Source organism: Lissotriton vulgaris, chromosome 7 (assembly GCF_964263255.1).
Source record: "Lissotriton vulgaris chromosome 7, aLisVul1.2, whole genome shotgun sequence".
Taxonomy (NCBI): domain Eukaryota; kingdom Metazoa; phylum Chordata; class Amphibia; order Caudata; family Salamandridae; genus Lissotriton; species Lissotriton vulgaris.
Genome location: NC_141695.1, coordinates 663,099,461 through 663,124,092, shown reverse-complemented (window position 1 = coordinate 663,124,092; position 24,632 = coordinate 663,099,461). Strand labels below are relative to the sequence as shown.

The 24,632-nt window shown below is 43.6% G+C and overlaps 1 protein-coding gene across 1 annotated transcript in view; it reads left to right on the top strand.

The window, feature by feature from the left end:
* The first annotated feature begins 4,008 nt into the window (after positions 1 to 4,008).
* The window catches only part of SMIM36 (small integral membrane protein 36), a 122,747-nt gene continuing 102,123 nt past the window's right edge, over positions 4,009 to 24,632 (top strand). The window contains exon 1 of the mRNA XM_086928763.1: positions 4,009 to 4,390. Coding sequence (XP_086784889.1) covers positions 4,009 to 4,293 — 285 coding nt within the window. The 3' untranslated portion in view covers positions 4,294 to 4,390. The remainder of the gene's footprint in view (positions 4,391 to 24,632) is intronic.

The following is a 24,632-nucleotide window of genomic DNA, read 5'->3' as shown; positions in this document are numbered from 1 at the left end:
AGGGGGCAGGGTCGCAGTCGCATGCCACTTACCTTGGGTGTCTTGGGTGGTGCGGGATGAGTCCAGTGTTGTAAATCCGACACAGGCCTCCTTCTCCAGTGTGTTCTCGACCTGGTCCTCCATGGGAGTGTTGGGTGGTATAGTTGGTCCTCCTCCTCCGGTGCCCGAGGACTCCCCAAGGCGCGCCGCCACCTTCTCCTTGGCACGGCCTCGGAGGTCGTACCACCGCTTTTTTAATTCCTCGAGGGACCTGTCCGCCACTCCCACGGAGTTCACTGCCGAGGCTATCCCCTGCCATGTGCGCCGCTTCTCCTGTTCAGGGACCCTCCGTGAATTTGCGCCAAACAGTCTGTCATGGTTGGCCACAACCCCCTCTATGAGGTGTTCCAGCTCCTGCTCAGAGAATTTCAATTTTCTTTTGCGCCCAGACGAGCTGCTGGTGCCAGGTGCTGCTTCCTCTGCCATTGTTCCAGGGTTGTGGATCAGTGTTGTATTTCCAGATGAGCTGCAGCTCTCCAAAATTCTCCCTCTCTCTCAGCCTCACTGTGGAAAATGGTGGTGGGAACCGGCAGCTTCCTGGTTGTGATGTCATCACTGGGCTCGAAATGCGACTTCCCGTTTTCCCGATCTCGCGAGTTTGCGATCTCGCAAATAGCGATATCGCAAATAGCGATATCGCTATTTGCGAGCTCGCAGTCCAGGCGCGGGTAGCCGGAAATAGCGATTATTCTGCGATTATCGGTCATCGCAAACGGAATTTGCGATCGCGTGCGAATCGCTTTTTTTATCGCAATTCTTCATGAATTCGGATTTGCGATTTCTGAATAGCGATTCGCTTTTTTTCGCTATTTCAGAATCGCAAATGCCGATTTTCATGAATATGGCGGATAGATCCGTGATTAAACATGAAACTCAGAACAAAAACCGATTCACATGACACATGACCAAACAAATCGATTAATATTGGGATTTTAGAGGGAATATGTGTTTGTGATAAACGCTTGGCATGGTGTATACAATTGAGTTGAAAGAAACATTACTACTTTGTACTGAGCAGATGTTACTAATTAGCACTTCATTGAAGCAGTGAGATCATTTCTGCCCAGAGAGCAGACTGGACATGATGTGTGTGTCTCTGGCAGAGGTTCCTACTTTTGTTTACCAATTGAACATGGTTGTTCAACAACTGTCGATCTTTGATGTATTTGAGAAATAATATATGGAAGACACTTCTGATGAGACATTTACTCATTAGTCTTGTGTTTAAATAAAGACTAACTGTTGGTATATGATGGAACAAGAGTCTTTTATTCCAATGGAATCTCTTGGCCAACTTTCAGATTTCAAAAGAGTGGTTCTCTTCTGAAGACAATCACAAGAGCCAGTCTCAGACAAGGCCAGGAAAGGTAAATGTTAGTCACCCTCTCTTTTGTTAACAATAGATGAAGAGTGCTGTCATTTACAATAATACTCTATGTTTCCTTTAGTATTCAGTGAGCAAAACAGAACTAGGTACCCTTTGATTACATTAAGTGATAAGTAAGTAGTTGTCATGGGCAGTAAATGCTACTCTCTTATCGTTTGCATGAGGGAAATAAAAGAAAGTGACAAAAACCTAAAGTCCAGCAAAGGGTACACATCAGAGTAGATATTAACTAGATTTAGCACCATTTGTCATACCCCTTTCTCTTTCTCCCCTGAAGCTGCATTTCTATGCACACTATCTGATCACTGGCAAACCCTCTCTCACAACATAGACATTGTGGATTTATTGATTGCTATTGCTTTCCATCAAAATAACAAAAAATTGGAAACATTCCACACAACTTTCCTTTTTAATCCTGGTGGAACAGTGTCTGTTATAACCATCGATTAGATTGTGCCTATGTTTCTGCCATGTCTCTACTCCTGCAAAGAGAACGCATATGGTCTCTTGTGACTTTTTTCCTAGACGCATCTGCACAGAAATCTACTCGTCATCATCCTTCATTGGAAGAGGTCCCCAAACCACCATGACTTGTTAATAATGATATACTGTTGTAATTTGTAATTATATTCTCCTTTTTCGTTCGCTTTAAATTGCTATCATACTCTGTTTTACAGCAATTTCTTCCTTATATTGTTTGATACCCTTTAAAAATCCATTGACTTTTTACCTTCATATGTATTTATTTATTTATTCATTGTATTAGCGTTTCCTTTACCCTTGTTTGTCCTTTCCTCCCGCCCTTCCCCCTCCTTTCTTCTCCTTTCTTTCAAACGTTTTATAACACAAAATTCTCTATGCAACTATTTTCGATTAATTATTTCCTGTTTTTATATTGCGTAAATCTCAATTCACTTAATGCTTTTACTTACCACTTGATAGCTAGTTGATTGCTTGTACTTGGTTGCTCTTCTTACAAATAAAATCTATGTTTAAACTAAAAAAGATATTAACTAGATACATCTGAAAGATAACAGGTGAAAATAAAAGCAATCAAAGTATATTTTAAGTTTAATTCATACAACAAAGGTTAATCCACGGCCTTAAATTGGTGAAAGGAAGCTGTCTCTCCAAGTCCTTGTGCTGTGAACCGTGTACTAAATTCTGTATGTCTCCAACTCCAGCCGTGGCCCGTACAGGTAAGCGCGGTGAGGCTGGTGGAGGAAAGAGTCGACAGACAACAGAATAGGATTTTTTTTTTATTCCTATTTGGTTGCCTGTCGACTCCCCCCCTCCCATCACACCGTACCCCTGCCCCCCACCGCACTAACCTGCACGGCCAATGTCCAACTCACTTAATTTGGAGGAGGTCAGATATTTGGGGACCAAAAACCTAAGTTACATATAGTGATTTCATAGTTATTAATCTATCCACAAAGTTCTTACAGAGGGACAGATTTACAAAGGTGTTGATTGGCGTTAGTTGAATTTAGAGGAGCAAATTTTTTGAGTTTATATTCTAGGTTACAGATATCACAGAAGGCTGTTGATACTCACCCATACAGAATAGTGTGCTCTTTTGTCTAAGTGTGCATGGGACAGAGATATTGATTGATCTGTTAAATATTTTTCACTGTTTAAAATTAAGCAAAAGTTTCAACAAATGTAACACCACAAACCAAAATAATTAATTGAAGACTGAAAATCAAAAAAGACCGCCTATTCAACAACTCTTTGAAGAAGAGGCACTTTCAAATTACAATGGAAAAGGGTGAACTAGTGCCTAAGGTACACTATAACAAGGGCCACTGGAATTTGGCAATTCTGCTTCCGCAGCTCTTTTCACTAAGTAAGGAAGTGCCGCATTTACCACAGATTAAAAAAAAAATGTTTTAGCGTAAACGGATCAAACGTTACAAAAAATGTGTGATATGTGTTTGCACGCATTGGAAGATGCATAGTAGGGGGTAACTGGTCATCTTTCAGTTGCTTATTTAAGTATTTGGTGTCTAAACAGATGCTAATGGGGTGAGGCCTTTGCCCAGACAGTATTACCATGTGTAAAAATTACAAACTAATAAAGTAATGCTATCAAAAATGTGCTGCAGTATGCAGCATTATGTGCCTTTTCTTGCTCATAATTTAGTCAGCGTTGCCATATAATTTGATGCTCCCCTGCTGCATAATTCCAGTGGCCCTGACTATAACATGCTGGGATCAAACCTTTAGTTTTTAATTGAGGATAAGAATAATTTGTCCTACTGGATGAATTTATAAACACTGCATGCTCCGGAAAAAGCCCTAATTTTCCCTAGACCCTGAATACATTCACTGACACGCTGTTCAGATGCAGGGAGGGCCTCTGCCAGCATCATGGTATTAAAAGAAGGAGCTTAAGTTATTAAACTGAGCAGCTTTAATCAACCAGTTCAGAGAAATGCAGTGCTTCAGGGGTGGGGAGGATTAGTAGTATTTTTACCGCAAAGCCAATACATCTCACCGAGCAGTGGCGCGCGGCTCGCTGCCTCCCCAGGTGTTCGACGTGCTTCAGGCTGGGCTTCACTTCAATAGCATGGGATCAAATGGAGTTTTACCTGGAGATCGACCCTGTCACCTTGAACCTGATCATTCTGGTCGCTAGTTACGTCATCCTGCTGCTGCTCTTCCTGATTTCCTGCGTGCTCTACGACTGCAGAGGGCGAGACCCCAGCAAGGAGTACGCCCCGGAAACCCCACCGGCCAGCAGGTCTCCCATCAGACTGGTGGTGATGCAGCAGGGCTCGGCCTGCAACCACTGGGGGAAGGGACTGGTGCCAGCCTACACGGACCCGTCCGAGCTGATGGACAAACGGAGCACTATGGTGTGAGGGGGCGTGGTCTCCTCCGCGGGGGGCCACACGCTTTGTGTAGGCCGGCTTCATGCATGGGTACATTCCCTCTCCTTAAAAAGACTCGCTCACCCAAGTAAGTACTAATGATTGCTTCTCATTTGCATCTGTAGGGTGGGTGGACATGTGGTTGTTTTACATTGTCAATATTCATAGATTAGAAATAGGGAATTACCCCCTGGGGTAATGCCATAGTAATAATCGGCAAGAGGTCCCCGCAACATGAAACAGCGTCAACAGTGTCACCCCTGCAAGTCAGTATAATATTCACAAATGGCAATGCATTTGACTGTACAATGAAACATGCCAATCACGATCTGCTGCAGAGAGTGGTGTGGCTGAAAGTATCCCTGGCGTACTTGAAATGTTATGTGGTACTTCTAAGCACGCTGATTTAGAGCTATCGTATTTAAGGCCCCCAGATATACCTTGGGATACCCAGTAAAACACAGTGCAATACGTGAATACAGAACTGTTTTTAAACACAGCACACATTTCACAGAAAAGGTGACCTCTAGGCTCAACTGCCAAGTTGACTTCTGCAAACGTTTGATTTGTGAGTTATAATAAAGTACAAATATATAGTACAATAGATTCAAACGACTATGGTTAAGTTTTGCAGCAAAAGTTCATTCTTGTACATTGCTAAAACCACTTTGTGTCGATTCCCTGTTCATTTGTGGAAGGAGGTCGGTGTTTGGGACTGGGCAGCGCAAAAACTATATGTTTTGTTGCGAATCCATATGTAGTAAAGTAACATGGCCCAATTTTGTTTACCAAATCGTAAAACCAAAGCGGTGTATTGCTTGATGTACATACTTGCAACACATTGGTTTAACCCTAAGGCATATATTTGACATATTTGCCCTGTTTGTTGTCTACACTAGAGACTTTGAACTGGAGGGTGCGCCTCAAGATCAAATCCTATGCTAGCCCTTTCATCATATTGTGAGGCTGAGCATCACACAGAATAACCGCTTTCTGCAAGAATGATGTTGATGCCGTCATCGGCAGGGAACAACCCCAAACCCAAATGCTATGTAATACAGCGCTATTACCACCTAAACATGAAAAGATATGTTAGACCCATTTGGGGGTGCCACAAAGCAAGCAGCTGCTACTGGGCCACAGCCATGGTGTGCTGGGGTAATTCGCCTCTTATTTCCGTCCTAGCATGACTCTGAAAAGTCAGCTAAATACAATCCTTTCACCACTTGACTCTCAGTGATAGTGATAGTGAGCAGTCACACGCTTGTCAGGGAAATGAGGGAAATGAGCATGAGGGTACATCAGACTCAAGACTCAACAGACACGTAACAGTGCAGAAACTGATTGTACAACCCAAAGTTTATCTTTGTAAAAACAAAATATGTTAATACACAGTTAAACGTAATACTACACAAGAGTATTAGCTACTCAGAGTCGCTGGTGGATGGTTATGCCCCCTTGGGGAAGATGTCTTTCTCTGCCTTCTTCCACCTTCCCCTTATCTAAAGGTACCCCTGTGTTGACTTCAGCACAGGTGCATCCCCACCCCTGGTGGGGATGCACCTGTGGATGCAGAACTTAGTCTCTTAATGCTAGTTTCACCTTTATTCAAGGATCCGGTTGGTCCCGCTTTGGCCTCCTGCTCCTCAATCTTGGCTTTTTCACGGTCAGGCAATCAGGTGCCAGCTGCCAGTGTGTGATGCCACTACATCCCTAGTCAGCACAGATGCAGCCTGCAGCAGGGTCCAGAGGCTGCAGCAGCTATCCTCAATTGGAGGGCCTCTTCTGGGCACTTAGTCATTTGATGGGCCCAGATGTTGCATCAGGGCCTCCTCCCAGATTGAAGTGAATAGGATGAGTTAGCAGCTTGACCCTCCTTGGTTGATGAGGCAATACAGTGCACTTCTGGGCGCTGGTTCGAGGATGGCAGCTGAGTCACTTCAAGGCACTGCAACAGTGGCAGATGACTTCCATTCCTCAGCAGCGGCACAGTGATACGGGCACACTCTGGCAAGTGCTGCAAGTCAGCAGTTCTTTTCTCATGGACTAGTACGTGTGGCCACACAGTTGGCAAGTGCTACAGGGGCAGTCATCATGCAAGTCAGTTCAGTCACTTTTGGGACACGTTCCATGGTCTTTCCCAGGTCATTTCTTCAGCTCCACAGACCGCTTGGGCACATCATTGAGCAAGTGCCCCAGCTGCAAGTGCAAAGATTCTAGCTTGATGTGTCTTTCATCTTGGTAGTATTCTTTTCTTCAGCAGTGCAGACCATTCGGGCATATAGTGGTGCAGTGCCTCAGCTGCAACAGTACAGTTGACAGGGTAGTTCACTTGGCAGAACTTCCAGTATGACAGTGATGACCATTTCTGAGCTTACAGCATACCAAACATGCTTCCATGAGTCTCTGTCAGAAGGACCCACCTGGGGTCACTGTTCTTGCCTACACCAGTAGTCCATTCCTCCTGCACGGTTGGTTCATTCTTTCGCTACTCCTAAGAAATGACCCTCCAGGCGTTTACAAACAAGGGACAGTTCTGCTTTCAGGTCAAACTCCAGGTGTTTTTCCCTCACCTCTGGGAAGCTGGCTGTCAAGCAGGCACAGTCGTCCTCTGGGTGCCCTATGAAGCCCCCCTAACTGGTTGAAGAGAACATGGAGCTGGAACAACAAATGGGTCAACATTTTCTAGGCTGATTCAGGTACATCAGCAGTGTGTATTCTCTGTCTGCACTTTCAGAACCAACTTGAGGTGGTTATTATTTCCTTTGTCCTTCTCAGGGTGTTTCGGAGACTCGGCACTTGTATAGAGGAGTCTTACCCAAACTGTGGGCTGAAACCCACTGGTGGGTCGAGAGCTTATTTTGGGCGGGTCACAAAAGTCAGAAAAATAAGTAAAGATGCCTTTGACTTGTGTTTTTACCATGTCACATTGCCATGATTCAAAGATAGAGGTCAAATGTCTGGCTGTTTTGTTCTTTTTTACATTGGAATAGGTGTTTACATTTCTTTCTCTGACTGTAAAGTGAGAGGAGTTTTTAAAGTGAATTGTGTGACAATCTAGGATACTGTATTTTGCAGCAAACAAAAAATGTAAATAACTAAATGAACTGTATGCATCCTACAGTTAGGAAAGCAAAAATGAAGCACGATTTTAGTAGGATCAAAACATCAAGAAACTCGGAGAAGAACAAATGATGTATATACAAAGGAACCATATTTCTACACATTCTCATTTGTGTGCTATAACGTTTTTATCAGTAAAACTGTATGTCTGTGCAAATTTAGTGGCTATTTCAATGGATAATGTGCTGTCTGTAAATAACAATGCTCTTCCACATTATGGTTTACTTACATTCAAAATCGCCCCTTGTCATGTCCATTAAAGGTAGGTGGGTCACAAGTTCAAGTTCAAGTTCAGGAATTTGTATAGTGCACTACTCACAAAAATGTGTTATTCTAGAAATTGGGTCATGGTTCTAAAAAGTTTGTGACTCACTGGTCTGGAGTGATGCTCCTTGCAATAGAGTTGCTCCCAGGCAAGGGCACCCTTTGAGATGGTCAAAGAGGTATGAGCATTCTGCACCTAGCCAACAAAGCAATATCTGATAGCGATCATGAAGTGAAACAAAGTGCTGACCCCTTTCTGAAGGTCCTCTCCCAGCAGTCCAAGGAATGTCAGCATACACTTTCACTGTCTGGGAGAGTAATCTCACCACCACCATGAGTACATGAGAGTGCCAGGGGCTACCAAAACTGAACACACAGACCTCCCTCATCCTGGATCAGGCATAGAAGTATAAACAGTTTACCATGCAAAAAAAAAAACACACAGATAAATACAAATGAATTCGCAAGCCTTAGGATATCAGCACAAGGATCCAGATATCCAGGTACTCCTTGAGTAGTGGAGCTTTACACTAGTGGGCCAGTAGGCCACCTTTCTTGTGATGTATATGACAAGGTCTGGTCATACTAAGAGCACTACAAAAACATGATATGCTGCTACTACTATACTGCACATGTGAACCCCTGACAGGGCAGCAGTCCTCTGTTTGGAGAACGTGCTTTGTAACCTTTCCAGTTCCATGATACATCCAGGCCAAGAAACTTATCAATTTATTTATTTATGTATTTACTTTATTTGAAGAGTTTTATATAGCGCTAGCTAGACCCGGAGGTATCAGAGCGCTTTCCATGAGGAATCGTAGCATTACAAGTGTGTGTGGGGGGTGGGGGGGGGGGGTGGTAGTAACAGGGGGCTAAGAAGCAGAACTGTTCTAGGAGATTAGCAGTGGTAGAGAAATACCTTGTGGGGGCCCAGGAAGTAAGAGTAAATGGGCTCAAAGCTCAGATGGGGTCACATATTAATTAAGTCCAGTGTCAAGATTAAGCGTTAGGTCAACTCGGCAATAGGGGGTACCAGGCAGCTTCGCGTTCCATGCCTCTGTCTGTGGTATCTGTAGTCTAGAGCGAACCATCCATGTGATTGGGAGGTGTTTAGCAGGCTTCAGCACTATTGAGTCAGAAGTGCGTGGATGCTGAGTGTACAGTCATAAATGATGTGGAATGTCAGGTTTCCACTAGGCGGGCGCCATCATATATGCAGGGAGATCAGAGTCAATGAAGATGCTCTTTATTGTAACCAGATCACAAATGAGCAGCTGGCAAGTGAAGAGTTAAGGATCTGGTACGAGTGAGGCCTAGGCCTTTGCACACGTGGTAGTTAAGGGTGAGGCTAGGGCAAAATCCAAAAACAAGGATACCACATACTTGCAGTTGGGTACTCAGGACAAGGGACATGACTGTACACCCTGTATGGGACATTACCGTACCACAAAATGAAATGTTTACAGTTCTTTAAAAAAATTTAATTGATGCTATGTCTAAATCAATGTTTGCAGTGTATGGTTGCTATTTGAATGAAAAGTTTCCACTTTTGGATTAGTCATGCTTCCACTGTTGCAAGATGTTTCTTTATATGTATACGGTACAATGATATTCCAGTGGATATGGGGAATATCTACAGATTTTTACCCAGCCATGTGTCTTTAGAGAAGTTACACATTTGAGATTTTGGAGGTCTGCCTGCTAATATTTAGCTTGTGGCTACCGACAGATTTATGTGTATGTTGAAGATGTATTACTTCTTCTATGGTACATATACATATACTAGTAGGCTTTGAGTCCGCTCCTTTCTTGTCTTTTTTGCCTATCTCAGGTGTTTGTTCTTTAGTCAACAGCTTTACTCACAATTCTTATGTTTGGCCCACCCAGGAGCACTTCGGTATCACAGTGTTCTGACTGAATAGGTTGCATCTATTCACTGTTGACTTCAGGGAACTCTATACGGAAGTGCTACAGGCAGCTACTTGTTAACAATTCTTTAACATTTATATGGGTCTGCCCCTATGCCAAGACTCACAGGCTTTCTTCTCTATCTCAGTTCTCGACATTCAGATTTGATGGCTTTTCTTCCTATTCTTGTGCTTGTCCTGCCCAAGGAGGGTTTGCGTGTCACCATAATTCATTGAATGAGATGTATTCTTCCACTGTTGATGACAGGGAACTCATTTTCCGTGAGCATCTTTCTATAGCATTTGAGTTTTAGCACTCAATGGAATTAAATGACTCTGCTCTTTTCTCAAATGCATCCACAGCTGCCTGCTCCCCCGTCTTTCTGTCAAGCATTGCTCCCTTTCTTTCGATTGTTTGAAATAAATGTGTATTTTTTCCCACTGACTTCAACTGTTAGACAATCTTTCTAATTCTTGTGACTTGTTGATGGTCTTTCCATTTTCCTTACTCAAGCTGTGAGTAACTTTCATTGCGTCAATGGGTAATAACTGGAAAACGAGTGCTTTCCTTCCCTAGAGGGAGCTTGCTGAGCTATCATGGGTTTCATGAACACAGGCGTTTGCATCATGTTTGATGAGGTAGTTATAAGTGTCTTCAGGACCTACTTGATGTTAAAGAAAATGAAAGCACACACCTCTATCTATTTCCTGGCCGTCCATCTGAAAGGATGAGCTGCCTCTGAACTTCCAACGCTCCATTTCACGGTATCCGTCACAGTGGCCACCCTCTTAACCGCCACCGCCAGGTCCAGCAGATGACTCTTTCGAGCATCCTTAAAGCCACAATGGACGAGTAAGGCACATTACTAGCAATGTGCAGTTCCCCACCTCGATTTTCAGCTCCAGAGTTATGTTATGTTATGTTATTTTTAGATTTATAGCGCGCCCAATCACCTGCAGGTCTCTAAGCGTTTGGAAATCGATGTTATTACAATAACTTGGCTCAACTCCTCAGAGAAACACAGCTACAAGACTACATTGCGATCAGGGCTCTTCCGAACAGCAGTGTTTTCAGTGATTTCCTGAACCGTAGGAGATTCACCTCCCTGCGTAGCCCCTGAGGCAGCTTGTTCCATAACTGGGGGGCCAGAACAGAGAAGGCTCTCCCTCCCTTAGTCCAGATATAAGATCCATCATGTGCAAACGGACGAAGACACTCTGACTTCGTTCCTGTATATGGTCCCCCTCAGAGGGCCAGGTTGCACTCAATATGTCCTAGAATGGCACCAGGACATTGGGCGATGCTACTGCAGGTGCCATCCCTTCAGGGGACACAGCAAGGGTGTTCTGCGTGTTGCTGATAACCTTCCAGCTGTTTCTGGCTCTTATGACTCGATCATCAAGATGTGAAACCCACTGATAGTCTGCAAGCACACCAGAGAGCAACTTCAAGAGGTTTGTCTGTCTCTTACACACCGAAGGGTAGTAACACCATCATTGTCTCTTGAGGCCAGCACAAGATGCTTAAGGTGTGGAACTTGGCTAACTTCAAACGGAAGATTACTGTCATAGGACACACTGGCTTCCTGATCCCCATCAGTGTCTCCCCTGGCAGCTCTCGCTGTGCCTGTCGAGGGAAGGATCTGATTAAGAGATGAACACTTGTACCCCCTACAGGTGGCAACACTGTCAGGCGCAAAGCAATCACAACTAGCTGTGTGTGGCCGCCGGTACGAGCATCAATATTTGGGACCTTGAGAGGAAGATTTTTGTGGATGAAGTGAAGTCGGAAAAGATGAGCATCATCTAAAAACAAAAAATGAAACAATTAAACAAAAAAAAGATATGAACCATAGCTCAGTCATGTTCGGATACAGGTAAAGCAGTCATACAAAGGAGCAGCATATGCTGCCTGCGTGACAGAGCTAAGCAGATCAAAGGAGTGACAAAGGTGACTTGTGTGGGGGTGACACTGGTTGCATAATCTGGTTCTGCTTATTGGAGTTGTGGCAGTTGGAGTTATGTTTTCCTTCTACAATATTTTCACTTTTGCTTTTTCTCTCATATTTAGCAGTTTAAAAATTAAGCACTCTCACTTCACAAAATTACACAGAATCATTATTATTTATGCTCCTACAACCTGAAAGCATCAACTTCAGTGTGTGATCTCAGCGGAAAGTTTCCAAACTTTGGTAAAAGGAGTCTTCTGAAAATGCCCTCACAGTTTGTATGAGAGCGGCCACAAAGACCTGCGATCCGGTACTTCTGTTATTTACGCACTGCCAGCTGGCCTCCCTTCACCAAATGCTTTTTTTGTAAACAGGGAAAAACAGCAGGAGGCGAGTAGTTTGTTTCCAGGATCAGTTCGCCCTTGCTTCCTTCGTTTTCTCTTGCTTTCCATGCGGAGCCGTCTCCAGGAAGAACCCCTGCTGCCCCACTTTCAGTGTTCATACTACAGAAGGTAGTAAAGGCACCTTCTAAATTCAATGTTCTTTTTTTATATAAATCTTTTTATCAAACCAAAACTCAGGCTTCGACCATCATTTGACAAAACAAGTTTGAGTAACAATGCTTATACAGTGGGCCCCAACAGAGCACACTACTCCTCTGCACTGTGTATGATCGCAGGTACGGCGCTTTTACGGCCAAGCACAACAGTACTCTCGTTGTATCTCTCCTACCCCCATCTTGGTGTCCCTCCCGCAGTTCTCTAATCCCCTTATCCTCTATACGTTCTCCATGAACCCACACTTTTCCCCATTTTATATGGCACCCTCTCGCTTTATAGACCTCACGTTCTGCCCTCCGGCACCAGTCCAGGTCCATTTCCCTGTCAGCTCCAAAGTAGCCTCCTACACCCTCGCAATATTGTGCTTAGCAACTCCAGCTGCCACTTTTAGCCATTTTTTAGTCTTCCCAGACCAATCCTGCTCCCCTTTTATTCCCAGAAGTAGCCATTTTGCATCTAGCGGGACTTCCATCGCTACTACCCTGGTCATTGTCGACATCACCCTTGCCCAGTATCCCAGCATCCCAGTATCCCTGTATCAAGGGGCAGTCCCAAAGGCTATGAATTAAGGACCACCTCACTCCAACAACCCCTCCTGCACAGTTGGGACTCCGCCCTTGTTATTCTATGCAGAAAGGCTTGTGCATAATAAACCCTGTGGTGTATTTTAAACTGTACTAGCCGGATTCGCACCCTGATAGCCACCTTATGAGGACTCTGAAGGGTCTCCACCAAGTCATTATCTTCTAGAACCTCAAAGTCTTCCTCCCATGCTGATCTCAGGAAAACTAGTAGATTGGGGGAATTATTTTCATATAGATCAAAAACACTCCTTTGTGCGATTGAACCTTGGTCAGTATCCGTTCCTGCAGCGGTGAGAACTCAGGCAATTGTTTCACCTCCATCAGATGGAATTGCTCAGTCTCCGCCAGGTTGAATTCCCTTTGGAGGTCAGCAAATGGTATGTAGGCCCGATTCCTCCAAATATCCCCCAGATGTTCTATACCTATGAGCTAAGCAAATCCATGGAGATGATGGACTGAGCGCTGAAACTTTTCAGACACTCACCCCCAGTCACAGATCTGGGTTGAGTCCATCATCGTTCTTTAGCTCACTTTGCCACCTCAGTTCAGACCCAGCTATATGCAAATCAGTCTTGACCCTGTGACTCATGAGAACCGTCCAGTCTGAACCGCCAAGCCAGGTCTTCCCTGAACCAAAAACAAGCATCCTGGGACCAGTTTCAGAGTAACACCCCTCATGAGCCAGGCAAACCAAAATCCAGTGGCAAGGTGAACTCCCCTTTTACTCCCCTTTTATTCCCAGAAGTCGCCATTTTGTATCTAGCAGGACTTCCATCGCTACCACCCTGGTCAATCTCACCGTCACCCTTGCCCAGTATCCCTGTATCAAGGGGCAGTCCCAAAGGGTATGAATAAAGGACCACCTCGCTCCAACAGCCCTTCCTGCACAGCTGGTACGCTGCTATTATTATTCTATGCAGGAATGCTTGTGCATAATAAACCCGGTAAAGTATTTTAAATTGGACTAGCTGGAATCGCACCCTGATAGCCACCTTATGAGGACCCTGAAGGGCCTCCACCCAGTTATTATCTTCTAGAAACCCCAAGTCTTCTTCCCATGCTGATCTCAGGGAGCCCAGTAGATTTAGGGAATTCTTTGCCTATGAATCAAGAAGACTCCTTTGTGCAATAGAACCTCGGTCAGTATCTAGTCCTGCAGCGTTGACGACTCGGGAAATTGTTCCCCCTCCATCAGATGGCACTGCAGAGCGTGCCCTAGATGTAAATAATGGAATCACTCAGTCTCCGCCAGATTGAATTCCCTTTGGAGGTCAGGAAATGGTATGTAGGCCTGATTCCTCCAAATATCCCCCAGATGTTCTATACCTATGAGCTCCCACCTCTGGAAACCTGTCAGCCCCCTGATAGCAGTGTGCAGTTCTAAAGGGGCGACTGATCGTTGTTTTTCTCCTTTCAGCCCAAACATTGGGTGGCCTCCTTCCACACATTGACTACTTGTGTATGGCATGGCCGGCAGCCATCTTCCGTTGAACCGTAAGGAACCCCCCCATACCCGCCTCCTGACAAACAAATAAGCACTGGCAAAGCCAATGGGTCTGATCGTATATGCCAGCCTATTAGCAACTCTTATTTTATTTTAGCACAGTTTTTGGAAAAAATCATTGTTCAGGAAGCTACCAGGTATTTGGCAAGCTAAAAGATTTTTTTTTTACAAAAGGCATAAATGTTTTTAGTCCCAAGATCCACACATTTCCAAAGTACTCACTTGGACTAAAGGGAAGTACTTTGGATGTAGAAGTTCTCATTGTGAACGGGCAGCATGCTGTAACTCATAGTAAAGTCATGCAATGGCGGATAGTAGACTGACTCATTGCGCCTTGAAGCATACTTGACTGGATTGGAAAAAAGTGTGAATGATACAACCACAGACAAGTGGATGGAGTGAGCCTGAAAACCAATATATGTAACTAGGCCATACATATAATTACCCCAAAATGAAAAGGTCTTGGCTAAAACACACCTAAAAATGTCAATCTTTCTGCCATTGGCTGCAAGCCTCTTGCCTTTGAGAAAAAAAGAAAGAGAGACGCAAACAAACAAACAAAGAAACATAGAAAGAGAAAAAGAAAAAGAAAAAGAAAGAAAAAGCAAGAATAGATGGAATAAAGGATAGAAGGACGTAACGAAAGTAGGAAGGAAAGAAAAAAGGAAGGAAAAAAGAAGGAAAGATGGAAGTAAAGAAGGAAAGATCAAAAGAAAGAGGGAAAGATGGAACGAGGTTAAAAAAAGGATGGAAAGAAGGAAGGAAAGAAAGAAATAAAGAAGGAGAAATGCAAGGGAATGAAAGCAAGCAAAGAAAGAAAGAAAGCAGGAAAGAAGGAACGTAAGAAGGAAAAAGGCAAGAAAGATGGAAAGACAGAAAGAATGATAGGACGAAAGAAGGAAAGATGGAAAAAAGAAGGAAAGAGAGAAGGAAAAAGAAAGAAAGATAGAAGTTATGTGTCATGATGCATGCGTTGGATGTGGCTGGCAATCAAAAACGCATTGCCATTTTAGAGCTGACATTGCAAATGCTTGTTCTTAGTATAACATAATTCGTTTTTCTGGATTGCTAGACTTATGTGTATGAGTTTTTGTATGTGAAAGCTAACACATACTTTGAGAATTTCATGTTGTAGATCGTCTGTTTTTCAACCACTTTCTCACTCTTCCTCACCAATAAAATCCGGATTTACCCCATTCTTTCCATCACAGGTAACACTATATGAGGAGTGAAGGTGCAATACAGTGACAACATTTATAACACCCCTTTTATTCATTTTGTTTTCAATATTCCCGAAAGAAATACTCACTCTTTATATCGTTACTTCTGTCTAACGCACATTGACGCCAATTACTAGCTCATCAGGGCCCCGGTTACTGAAATGCCTCAGTCAGGCGATGATCACATTAACTTAACCCGGCAGCGGGGTAGAGGATTGTTTGCATTCGTCCGTACTACTGGTACTTTCTCAGGGTGCTCTGTCATTCCATAATTTGTCACTCTATAAACATGCGCCGGACAGTTATGCTCTTTAGTCACGTTTCATTTAGTGACGTCATCGGTGTAACAGATCTTGTTGTAACTGGTAGAAAAGCAGTCTTAAATAATTACAATAATAAGTCAGTTACGCCGCATATCAATTAATGTGTGACGTGCTGAGCAGCTGGCAATATAACTCAATATTACTCACTTCCTGCTAAAGTTCTTCCCTTTGGATATTCGGTTAGCATATTCTGTCCTTTGTTAGGGCGGCGCCTCCTCAGTTGATTTCAGAGCATGAACTTTGCACAAGTTGAGTGAACCTACTTTAAATCTTGTTGCTCCAGAAAAAAGTGGCCTGTGAACTTATGTTGTGAAATTAGGTGACTTACAAAGGATGCGGGGAAACTGAAATATATGTTACACAACTATGTAAAATACTGAGCAATTTGTTCGTCGCTTTGAATCATCCGATGTGTCTTGGAGGCCACATGTACATGCTCGTCTACACTCTTAGAGCCAAATTTATGATCTGCTTGGATCAGCGCCATTTGAACGGAGTGATGGTTTTGGCTGTCACAGGCGCACCTTTTAAAATATGTTGGTGACGTATAAGTTCCATAAAGAACACGGGGGCATATTATCAAGGACCGGTGTTAAAATTATTGCCGTTTTATCGACAGGAAACTGCCGATAAAACGGCGATAATGGGCTTGATAATACGCTCTTGTTAACTCCCATAGAAGCCCATGTTGTGGTGTTAACATGGTCTTCTATGGGAATTAACAAGGACGTATTATCAAGCCCATTATCACCGTTTTATCGGCAGTTTCCTGCCAATAAAACAGCAATAATTTTAACACGGGTCCTTGATAATATGCCCCACGATGTTTTCAATTAAGAACTCTAAAGCAAAAAAAAGAAAACTGTTATATTTTGGAAAAATGCATTAACATTTCTATAGTAAGTCTGTTTGGTACGCGCCTTAGAATCCAGCGGACTGTTTTTATCAACAGACAGTTATTACAGTTATTATTTACAGGAACTGTTATTTCAAACTGGTGTTTGTTGCAAGAACAGGAAAAATATACTTTTTCAGTGTGTGGAAGATTATTATGCAACTGTATTTTTTAGGGGTGTCGGCAAAGGAGGTTTCTCCATAGGAACATATATTTTCCTGTTGGGAAAACAATGGCAATAGAACATTCCCTCCATCGGAGGTAGAATGTTCTGAATTAAAAACAGAGAAACAGAAATACAATCACTGGAATGTTGGAGTAGCCAACCAGCCATTATGGGCCCTGAACAACTCCACTGTCTTCAGGGGAGCTCTCAACGGTCCTATGTAGTAGTAGTAATAATAAACATAGCAATAATAATAATACTAATAATAACGATAATAATAAATAAAGCACTTCACATCTCACTTCTGTCATTTACAAGCACTGTAAGTAGCATGTGTTACTATAAACCACATTATTTGGACCTAATTTATCAACCTTAGAAGGATGAGAGGCTGAATCAGCTTTGTCAGAATTCACACTCATCATCTGCAGATCACTCTACATCACATCAGTGAGGAATTAATTTGCCTACCTTAACAGAGAATGTGCAAAGCAAAACCAGCAACAAACACCAAGCCACAGCAGTTAACAATGATTCAGTTGGAATAGAACTAAAATGCTCTCTTAAACAGTATGTTCTTCAGGTCGGAAGCCGCAGTGAGAGAAGTAGCACTACTTTGTCTTTAATTAAATCTCTTTAAAAATTGTTCTCAGAGAAAACAATCTTGTATGGCAAGACCTGATTAACAAAGTATATTCATTATGGTTCCTGCAACATTCAGGTTGCATTTTTAATGAGCTGGAAATAGAATGTTTGTTTCAGCTGATCTCATAATATGCTTCAATAGAGAGGTAATTCCTCCACCCAGAGAAGCCAATAGGCCCCAAGAAGAATGGACCTTTAATATGGACATATCTACAACAGCTCTTATGCCTTTAGACCTGTTTTTGGAAGTTAGAGTTTACTCCACTGCACACAGTTGAGGACGTTCTAGGAAACAAGGACTAGCAGGGAATCGTTTCTTGCTTTTTAAAAGATGACTCATGAACCCTTTAGCAAATGGTTCTGTTGAAATGTCAGACACCTGGTCATGTGGGTTTGCAGATCCCTGCTACATCTTTTTAATAGGTCCTATTATGCTGGTTTACATGTTGGTTGGTGGACAGGTGTGCAGCCGTTAAATTGTGCAGCATTTGTTCCATCCGTTTGTGATGGTCCTTCCTCCAAATCTTCCTGGTAATAACTCGAAACAGTTTACTTGGAAAATTTGTGCGCCTGGTGATCAAAAGTCTGTCACTTTTTTGTCGGTATTGGAAACTCAACTTACATGACTCATTGGATTTGATCACTAAATCCGTGAAACACCTGTCTATTATCCTTTCAAGTCTTTTATATTCATCAGCTAGCAAGAATGGTTGTCACTTGACTCCTGTTTCAAAGATATTGGGCCAGATACAGGGATGAGGTTATACCCAGTGAAAAAGTACATTTCTCAAAGTCTGGCGTGAAGAGTTTTGCTAATGGTGGAGGAGGTTGCAAGGAACAGGGAGAACGTTGTGGATGGTTGTGGCTGTAGCATGAGGAGCAGGCCTGGCATTGCAGACGGACATAGATGTAGTAAGAAGATCCAGTCGGGCATCACAGATGGTCATTGCTGGAGCTTCACATTTGCAGTCACCGCAGGCTGTCATTGCAGTAGCATGAAGTGCTGATCTCATGATGGCGGTCATTTTGTGTGCCAGATGCTCAGTGCAATTGGACCCTTTAACGAAGAGTTCAAAACTTCAGGATTTCTCCATTTCTTTCAGAGGAGGGCACTCTGATGCCAGTCAAAGGGCAAAGACCTTGGGAGGCACATCTTGTGGATCAGCAACTCACAGCAGCAGAGGCCAGCAGAACTCAGGCAGGTCTAGCTGCGGGGCCAGTTGCAGCAGGTCAGCTTGGTAGCTGCAGGAGGCCTCTAAAGCTTGTTCTGTACCTGCAGCTCAAGCAGGAGGTTAACCAGCTGACCATCAGATTCACACTGGTTAGCCTGGAATGAAGACAAGCAGATCCAACTTTCTTTCTTAGACAGAAAGGGAGTCCTTCAAGCTGCAGGGCAGTCCATCTTCTGTAACTTCCACAGGTCCAGTAGTGTTCTTATGAGAGGCTCTGGAGGACCAATACTTTTACCTGGTGCCAGCCTGTGTATGGGACGAGTCTCTACCCTACCCCCATATCTGATTCAGGTAAGTTCTTCTCCTTCCCCTGTCAAGCCTCTAAACTGGCTGGAGTAACAAAAGACAGGGCAGGCATAGTGTCAGATTCCTTTGTGTGTGTAGGAGACAAAGCCTTTAAAGTGTACATGGAGCTGGGTACAGTACCTTCCAGTAATCCTACCTGAAAGGCCCAGCCTGTCCACACCATAGCCCCTTTATGTTTCAGTATGGAAGCAATGTACAACCCCCAACAGCAGAGCCATTCACAGCCATGTGACCCAGGACAATGGCAGAAGGTGTTCCTATTAAAGAGAAATTTAAATAACAATGCATTTGACTATAAACAGCATATATCTATGATAGCTAATACTTATTAAAAGATTGGGTAGAGGAAAACCAAATCATACCCCCGGAACAGGGTGGGTTTAAAGCCGGCCATTCTACAATCGACCATTGTTTTGCTCTTTGGGCCATAGCACGGTAGTCAATGGAATCTCGGGGTAGGTTATTCTGTTGTTTTGTTGACTTCCGTGCAGCCTTTGATCTAGTGGACCGGGAGCTGCTGTGGGAGGCCCTAATTAGTCATGGAATTCCTAATGATATACTGCGGCTGCTACAAATGCTCCATACTAAAAACTGGGCACAGATCATCTTAGACATAGATGGTAGTTTATCAGGGAAAAAAGAAATTGGAAATGGTCAGGCATGTGTATTAGCTCCCCTGTTGTTCTCCCTGTTCCTAGCAGACCTACCATCAATATTGGGGAATACAACTGGGGCAAGCCCGAAACTAAATGGCAAGCAGAGAGCATGCTTACTCTATGCCGACGATCTGGTAATTATGGACCAGACCGAGGTTGGCTTGCAAAGAAAACTAAATGTATTTAATGACTACTGCTTAAGGAAAAAACTTGTGATAAATATGGATAAGACCAAAACATTGAGCTTTGGCCAGAGGAAAACTGAGTTCTCATGGTGGATTGGGTCGGAAAAAGTGGAAACAGTAACAGAGTATAGATACTTGGAGTTATGGTTCGAGCAGAATTTGAAATGGAATACCCACTTAGAGGCATCTAAATTAAGAACCTCTGCATCGATTAGCGGTCTGATATTGTTTAATAAAGCCTATGGTGCTATGACAGACAAACCAGTGCTAAAAGCCTATGCTGCTATTGTACCCCCGCAATTTTTGTATGGCGTAGAATTGCTGTTCCTAAGTGGTAAGGGAAACTGGGATGTGGAAGAAGGTAAACACCTAAAAAAGTTATTAACCCTCCCCCGGTCAGCAATGGTTCAGGCAGTAAGACTGGAACTAGGCCTGACTTCATGGGGTGTGCAAGTTGGTATGGCCCTTTTGCGCTTTTGGCAGCGCCTAGAAATAGGCGCAATTACCAAAATATCTCAATGGTGCAAAAATGAATTACAGGACAGTGAACTAAAATGGGCAAGAGAGACCAGGGGCAAAATAACAAAGTTATGCAAGAAGTTGAGCGTTAATGTATGCCCTACTGTTTCCCCGGCTAATATTGATAAAAAGTTACTTAGGTCGACGGGGAAAGAAATATCGCATGCACAGGACAAAATCTATCTTGCAAGTAAAACTTCGATCTGTTTTATGATTGATGCTTGGAATAATGATCAATGCTTCCCCTACATTGATAAGTTACCGGACCGCCAATTACGAAATGAGGTTCTGAGGGTAAGAATTGGGGTAAACCCTTGTTATATGAACAACTCGGTAAAGAGGGCTATGATCAATGCGGAGGGAAGCTGCACTTGCTCTTTAGGGTCCAAATGTGATATGCTGCATATCTTATTTGATTGTCTGAAGTTTTTGGACTTATTTATTAAATTTTTAAAACCAATTTTTATGAAATATGAGATTAAAACTAGGACCCAGGCTGTGACACTAATGACAGAAATGGCACACTTAGATATTGCTGTGGCTATGGGGAAATATGTTCAAAAAGTGAAGGCAGTTTGATATCTTTTTAACAAGTTTTAACAAATAGCTATTTTTAAAACAGATAATTGTGGGCTTTTAGATCAAATATGTTTTAGGGGGTTTATGTGTGTTAATGAAATGTTTTATGTAACTTTTTGGATGAACCTCTTATCGACATGTATTGTTTGTGGACCAACGGTCCGTATAAACGTGAAATAAACTTGAACTTGATGATAGCTAATATGAAATGTAAAAAGGTAACCCAGTACTAGTATTAGGGAGAGATAGGCCTTACAATAGTGAAAAATGACATTAGTAGTTTTTCACTGCTAGGGCATGTAAAACATACACACACATACCTGTCTTTTTAAATACAATGCACCATGTCATATGAGCCCATGGGGCCTACCTTAGATGGGCTTTATAAGCATTAAAAAAGAAGGTTTAGGCTTGGGAAAAGGTTTATTTTGCCAAGTTGAAATGGTCGTTTAAACTGCACTACTGACTGCAGTGCCATATGTGAGACATGTTTTAAAAAGCTAATGTTGTGGGTGGCACAAGGGTGCTTTAGGCCTATAAAGCATTACATTTACAGGCCCTGGGTACATGTAGTACCATTTACTAGGGACTTACAAGTAAATTAAATGTGCCAATTAGATGGAGAAAAATATTACCATGCTTGGAGAAGAGAGCACAAGCACTGTACCATTGGTTAACAGGGAAAAAGTGCAGTGTCCTAATGTCAACAAAAACATGTTCAGCAATAGAAGGAAAAATCGTCGAGGAGAGTGTGCAAAATGAGCCCGGTCCAACAGGGAGGAAATTATATGAAGAATAAACTTTACAAACAACAGACTTACTGTGTTGAGGAATATAACATTAATTGTTGCTCCCTGGAAATATACACACAATTTAGATTTCTAACCAGAGAATTCTCCAGACCAGGTGTTTGAAAAATACACTTTTATAGACAGTGCAATTTTTAGTTGATTTCATGTGAAATGTTCTAGGTAATGAGCTACTTTGAACACCCATTCTGTTGTGTACTAGAACTGCTCCAACTATTACCTAAAATGACAAATCACGTAGCTAATCAAGCAGTTTAGAGTCTTCCCAAAGCTATTTACGTAGGCTGGAATGGTGCACAGATTATAGCACTCCTGCAAAAATTATGTTTGACAGCTGAAGGGCTCCCCAGGCAATGAAAACGCAATTTTCAGAACTTCTGCAGCAGTTTGACATCACTTGGTAAATTCTTGAGGGATTACCATACCATATGGACCTATCAGCGCTGTACATTGGACATCTTGAACAACTTGACCACTGATTCATTGTCAGTGAAATTGCTCCCCCTCCCTCGCAGCACCACTATTAAGTGAGGCCTGCCCCTGCACTTGCACTCTCGTGTGTGCTGGTGTTCGAGGCCTTTTTCTACCCGCAGGATCACCTGCGCCTCATTCCTGATGATCCAGTGGACCCCTGTTCTCCTTTGCCTCGCTCCGCTCTCCCTTCTGTTTCTTTTACTCGTTTTTGCTTCTCCCTCTGTCTTTTTCTGTTCTGCACTTTTTCTGCCTTCTCTCATTTTTCCACTTATTTCCTTATTTCCCTTAGCCTCCCGGGTGGTCCAGTGGACCTCTGTTCTCCTTTGTCTCGCTCAGCTGTCCGGTCCGTTTTTCACTGGTTTTTCACCCTTTTTCAAATAGTTTCAGTACTTTTCTGCTTTTTGTGCTTTCCCTGCTCTCTGCCTTACTTCACGCCTTTTCTCCATTTTTCCCCACTTATTTTTCTTTTCTAATCGGTTTTTCCCCACCACTGCTTCCCCCGTGGCCCCTTCCCACCAATACAACCAGCGCAACCGATCCTGCTCCCCTCCCTGCCCCGGCCTCCCAGCTGTCCAGACCTCCCAGACGCCTACTTAATGGCGGCCGCGCCGCTGGCAATCGATACCAAAGGGGATGATAGACGAAGAATTTGAGCAAATCAAACACTCACTCCCAGTCAACTGATCTGGGTTTAATCCATCATCATTCTTTATCTCACTTCACAACCCCTGTTCAGACATGGCCATATGCAATTCAGTCTGACCCTGTGCCTCATGGGAACAGTCCTGCCCGAACTGCCAAGCCATGTCTTCCCTGGACCGGAAACAAGCATCCTGGGACCGGTTTTGGGTTCATAACCCTAATCAGCCAGGCTATCTTGAATCCAGTGGCAAAGTAATCAAGGGACGCAAGTCTGGGCATACCCCGCCAACTGAGGGCGAACATAGCGATACCAAAGGGGATGATGGACGGAGCATTTGAGCAAATCAAACACTCACCCCCAGTCAACTGATCTGGGTTTAATCCATCATCATTCTTTAGCTCACTCCACCACCCCAGTTCAGACATGGCCATATGCAAATCAGTCTGACCCTGTGCCTCATGGGAACAGTCCAGCCCGAACTGTCAAGCCATGTCTTCCCTGGACTGGAAACAAGCATCCTGGGACCGGTTTCAGGCTCATAACCCTTATCAGCCAGCCATTTTTCCCCTCTTATTTTTCTTTTCTAATCAGTTTTCCCCCACTGCTGCTGCCCCGTGGCCCCTTCCCACCAACACAACCAGCGCAACCAATCCTGCTCCCCTCCCTGCCCCGGCCTCCCAGCTGTCTAGCCCTCCCAGACCCCTACTTAATGGCGGCCGCGCCACTGGCAATCAATACCAAAGGGGATGATGGACGAAGCGTTTGAGCAAATCAAACACTCACCCCCAGTCAACTGATCTGGGTTTAATCCATCATCATTCTTTAGCTCACTCCACCACCCCAGTTCAGACATGGCCATATGCAAATCAGTCTGACCCTGTGTCTCTTGGGAACAGTCCTGTCTGAACTGCCAAGCCATGTCTTCCCTGGACCAGAAACAAGCATCCTGGGACCGGTTTCGGGATCACAACCCTCATCTGCCAGGCTATCTTGAATCCAGTGGCAAAGTGCGTAAGGGACCCATTTCTGGGCATACCCTGCCAACTTAGGGCAAACAAAGAGATATCAAAGGGGATGATGGACGGAGCGTTTGAGCTAATCAAACACTCACCGCGCTTAGCGCATAGCGCTTAACAAATGCATGACAACTTGTAGGATCCAAGCCCTATTAAGTGAAAAACCCCTACTATGCACATTCAGTCCAGAGAGCCCACTTCACTTCACTAGAGATCCAAGCCTCATTACGTGAAAAGCTCCTACTGTGCAGCTCTTCATAGAGAGCTCACTCCCTTCCTATATTTAAACCTCGTTACATAGCCAACAGAGGCTGTACAATCAATCACCCCCAAAGGCACATATGGGTCCAACAGTACAGTTCACTTTTCACTTCTTGTGGTTATTCAAAACAAATCTTAGTTATGTAATGCAAACCTTGGTCTGCTTTCAGGCTCTCAGAACATTCTCAAGCCGTGTAGATGTGAGAAGAAAGAGTATAGTAGCTGCCTTGCACATTCAGTGGTAACTTCTGGGCTGTGCCATGACAGCCTTGATTGGAGCTTAAAGACTTTAAGAATTTCAGCAGAGCCGCTCCCTGAGGCAGTTCTCCTCTTCCATAATTCTGACAACCCATGGCTGTTTGCAGACTTAACAATTGTAGAGTATGTGTAGCCTGTGGGCTGATCTCAACCTCATGCCCTTGACATCAGCCACACCAGTCTCTCAATTATGCAAGGCTGCCGATCACACTAGATATTGGATTTACTAAAAGGATTGATAAGATGTATGAA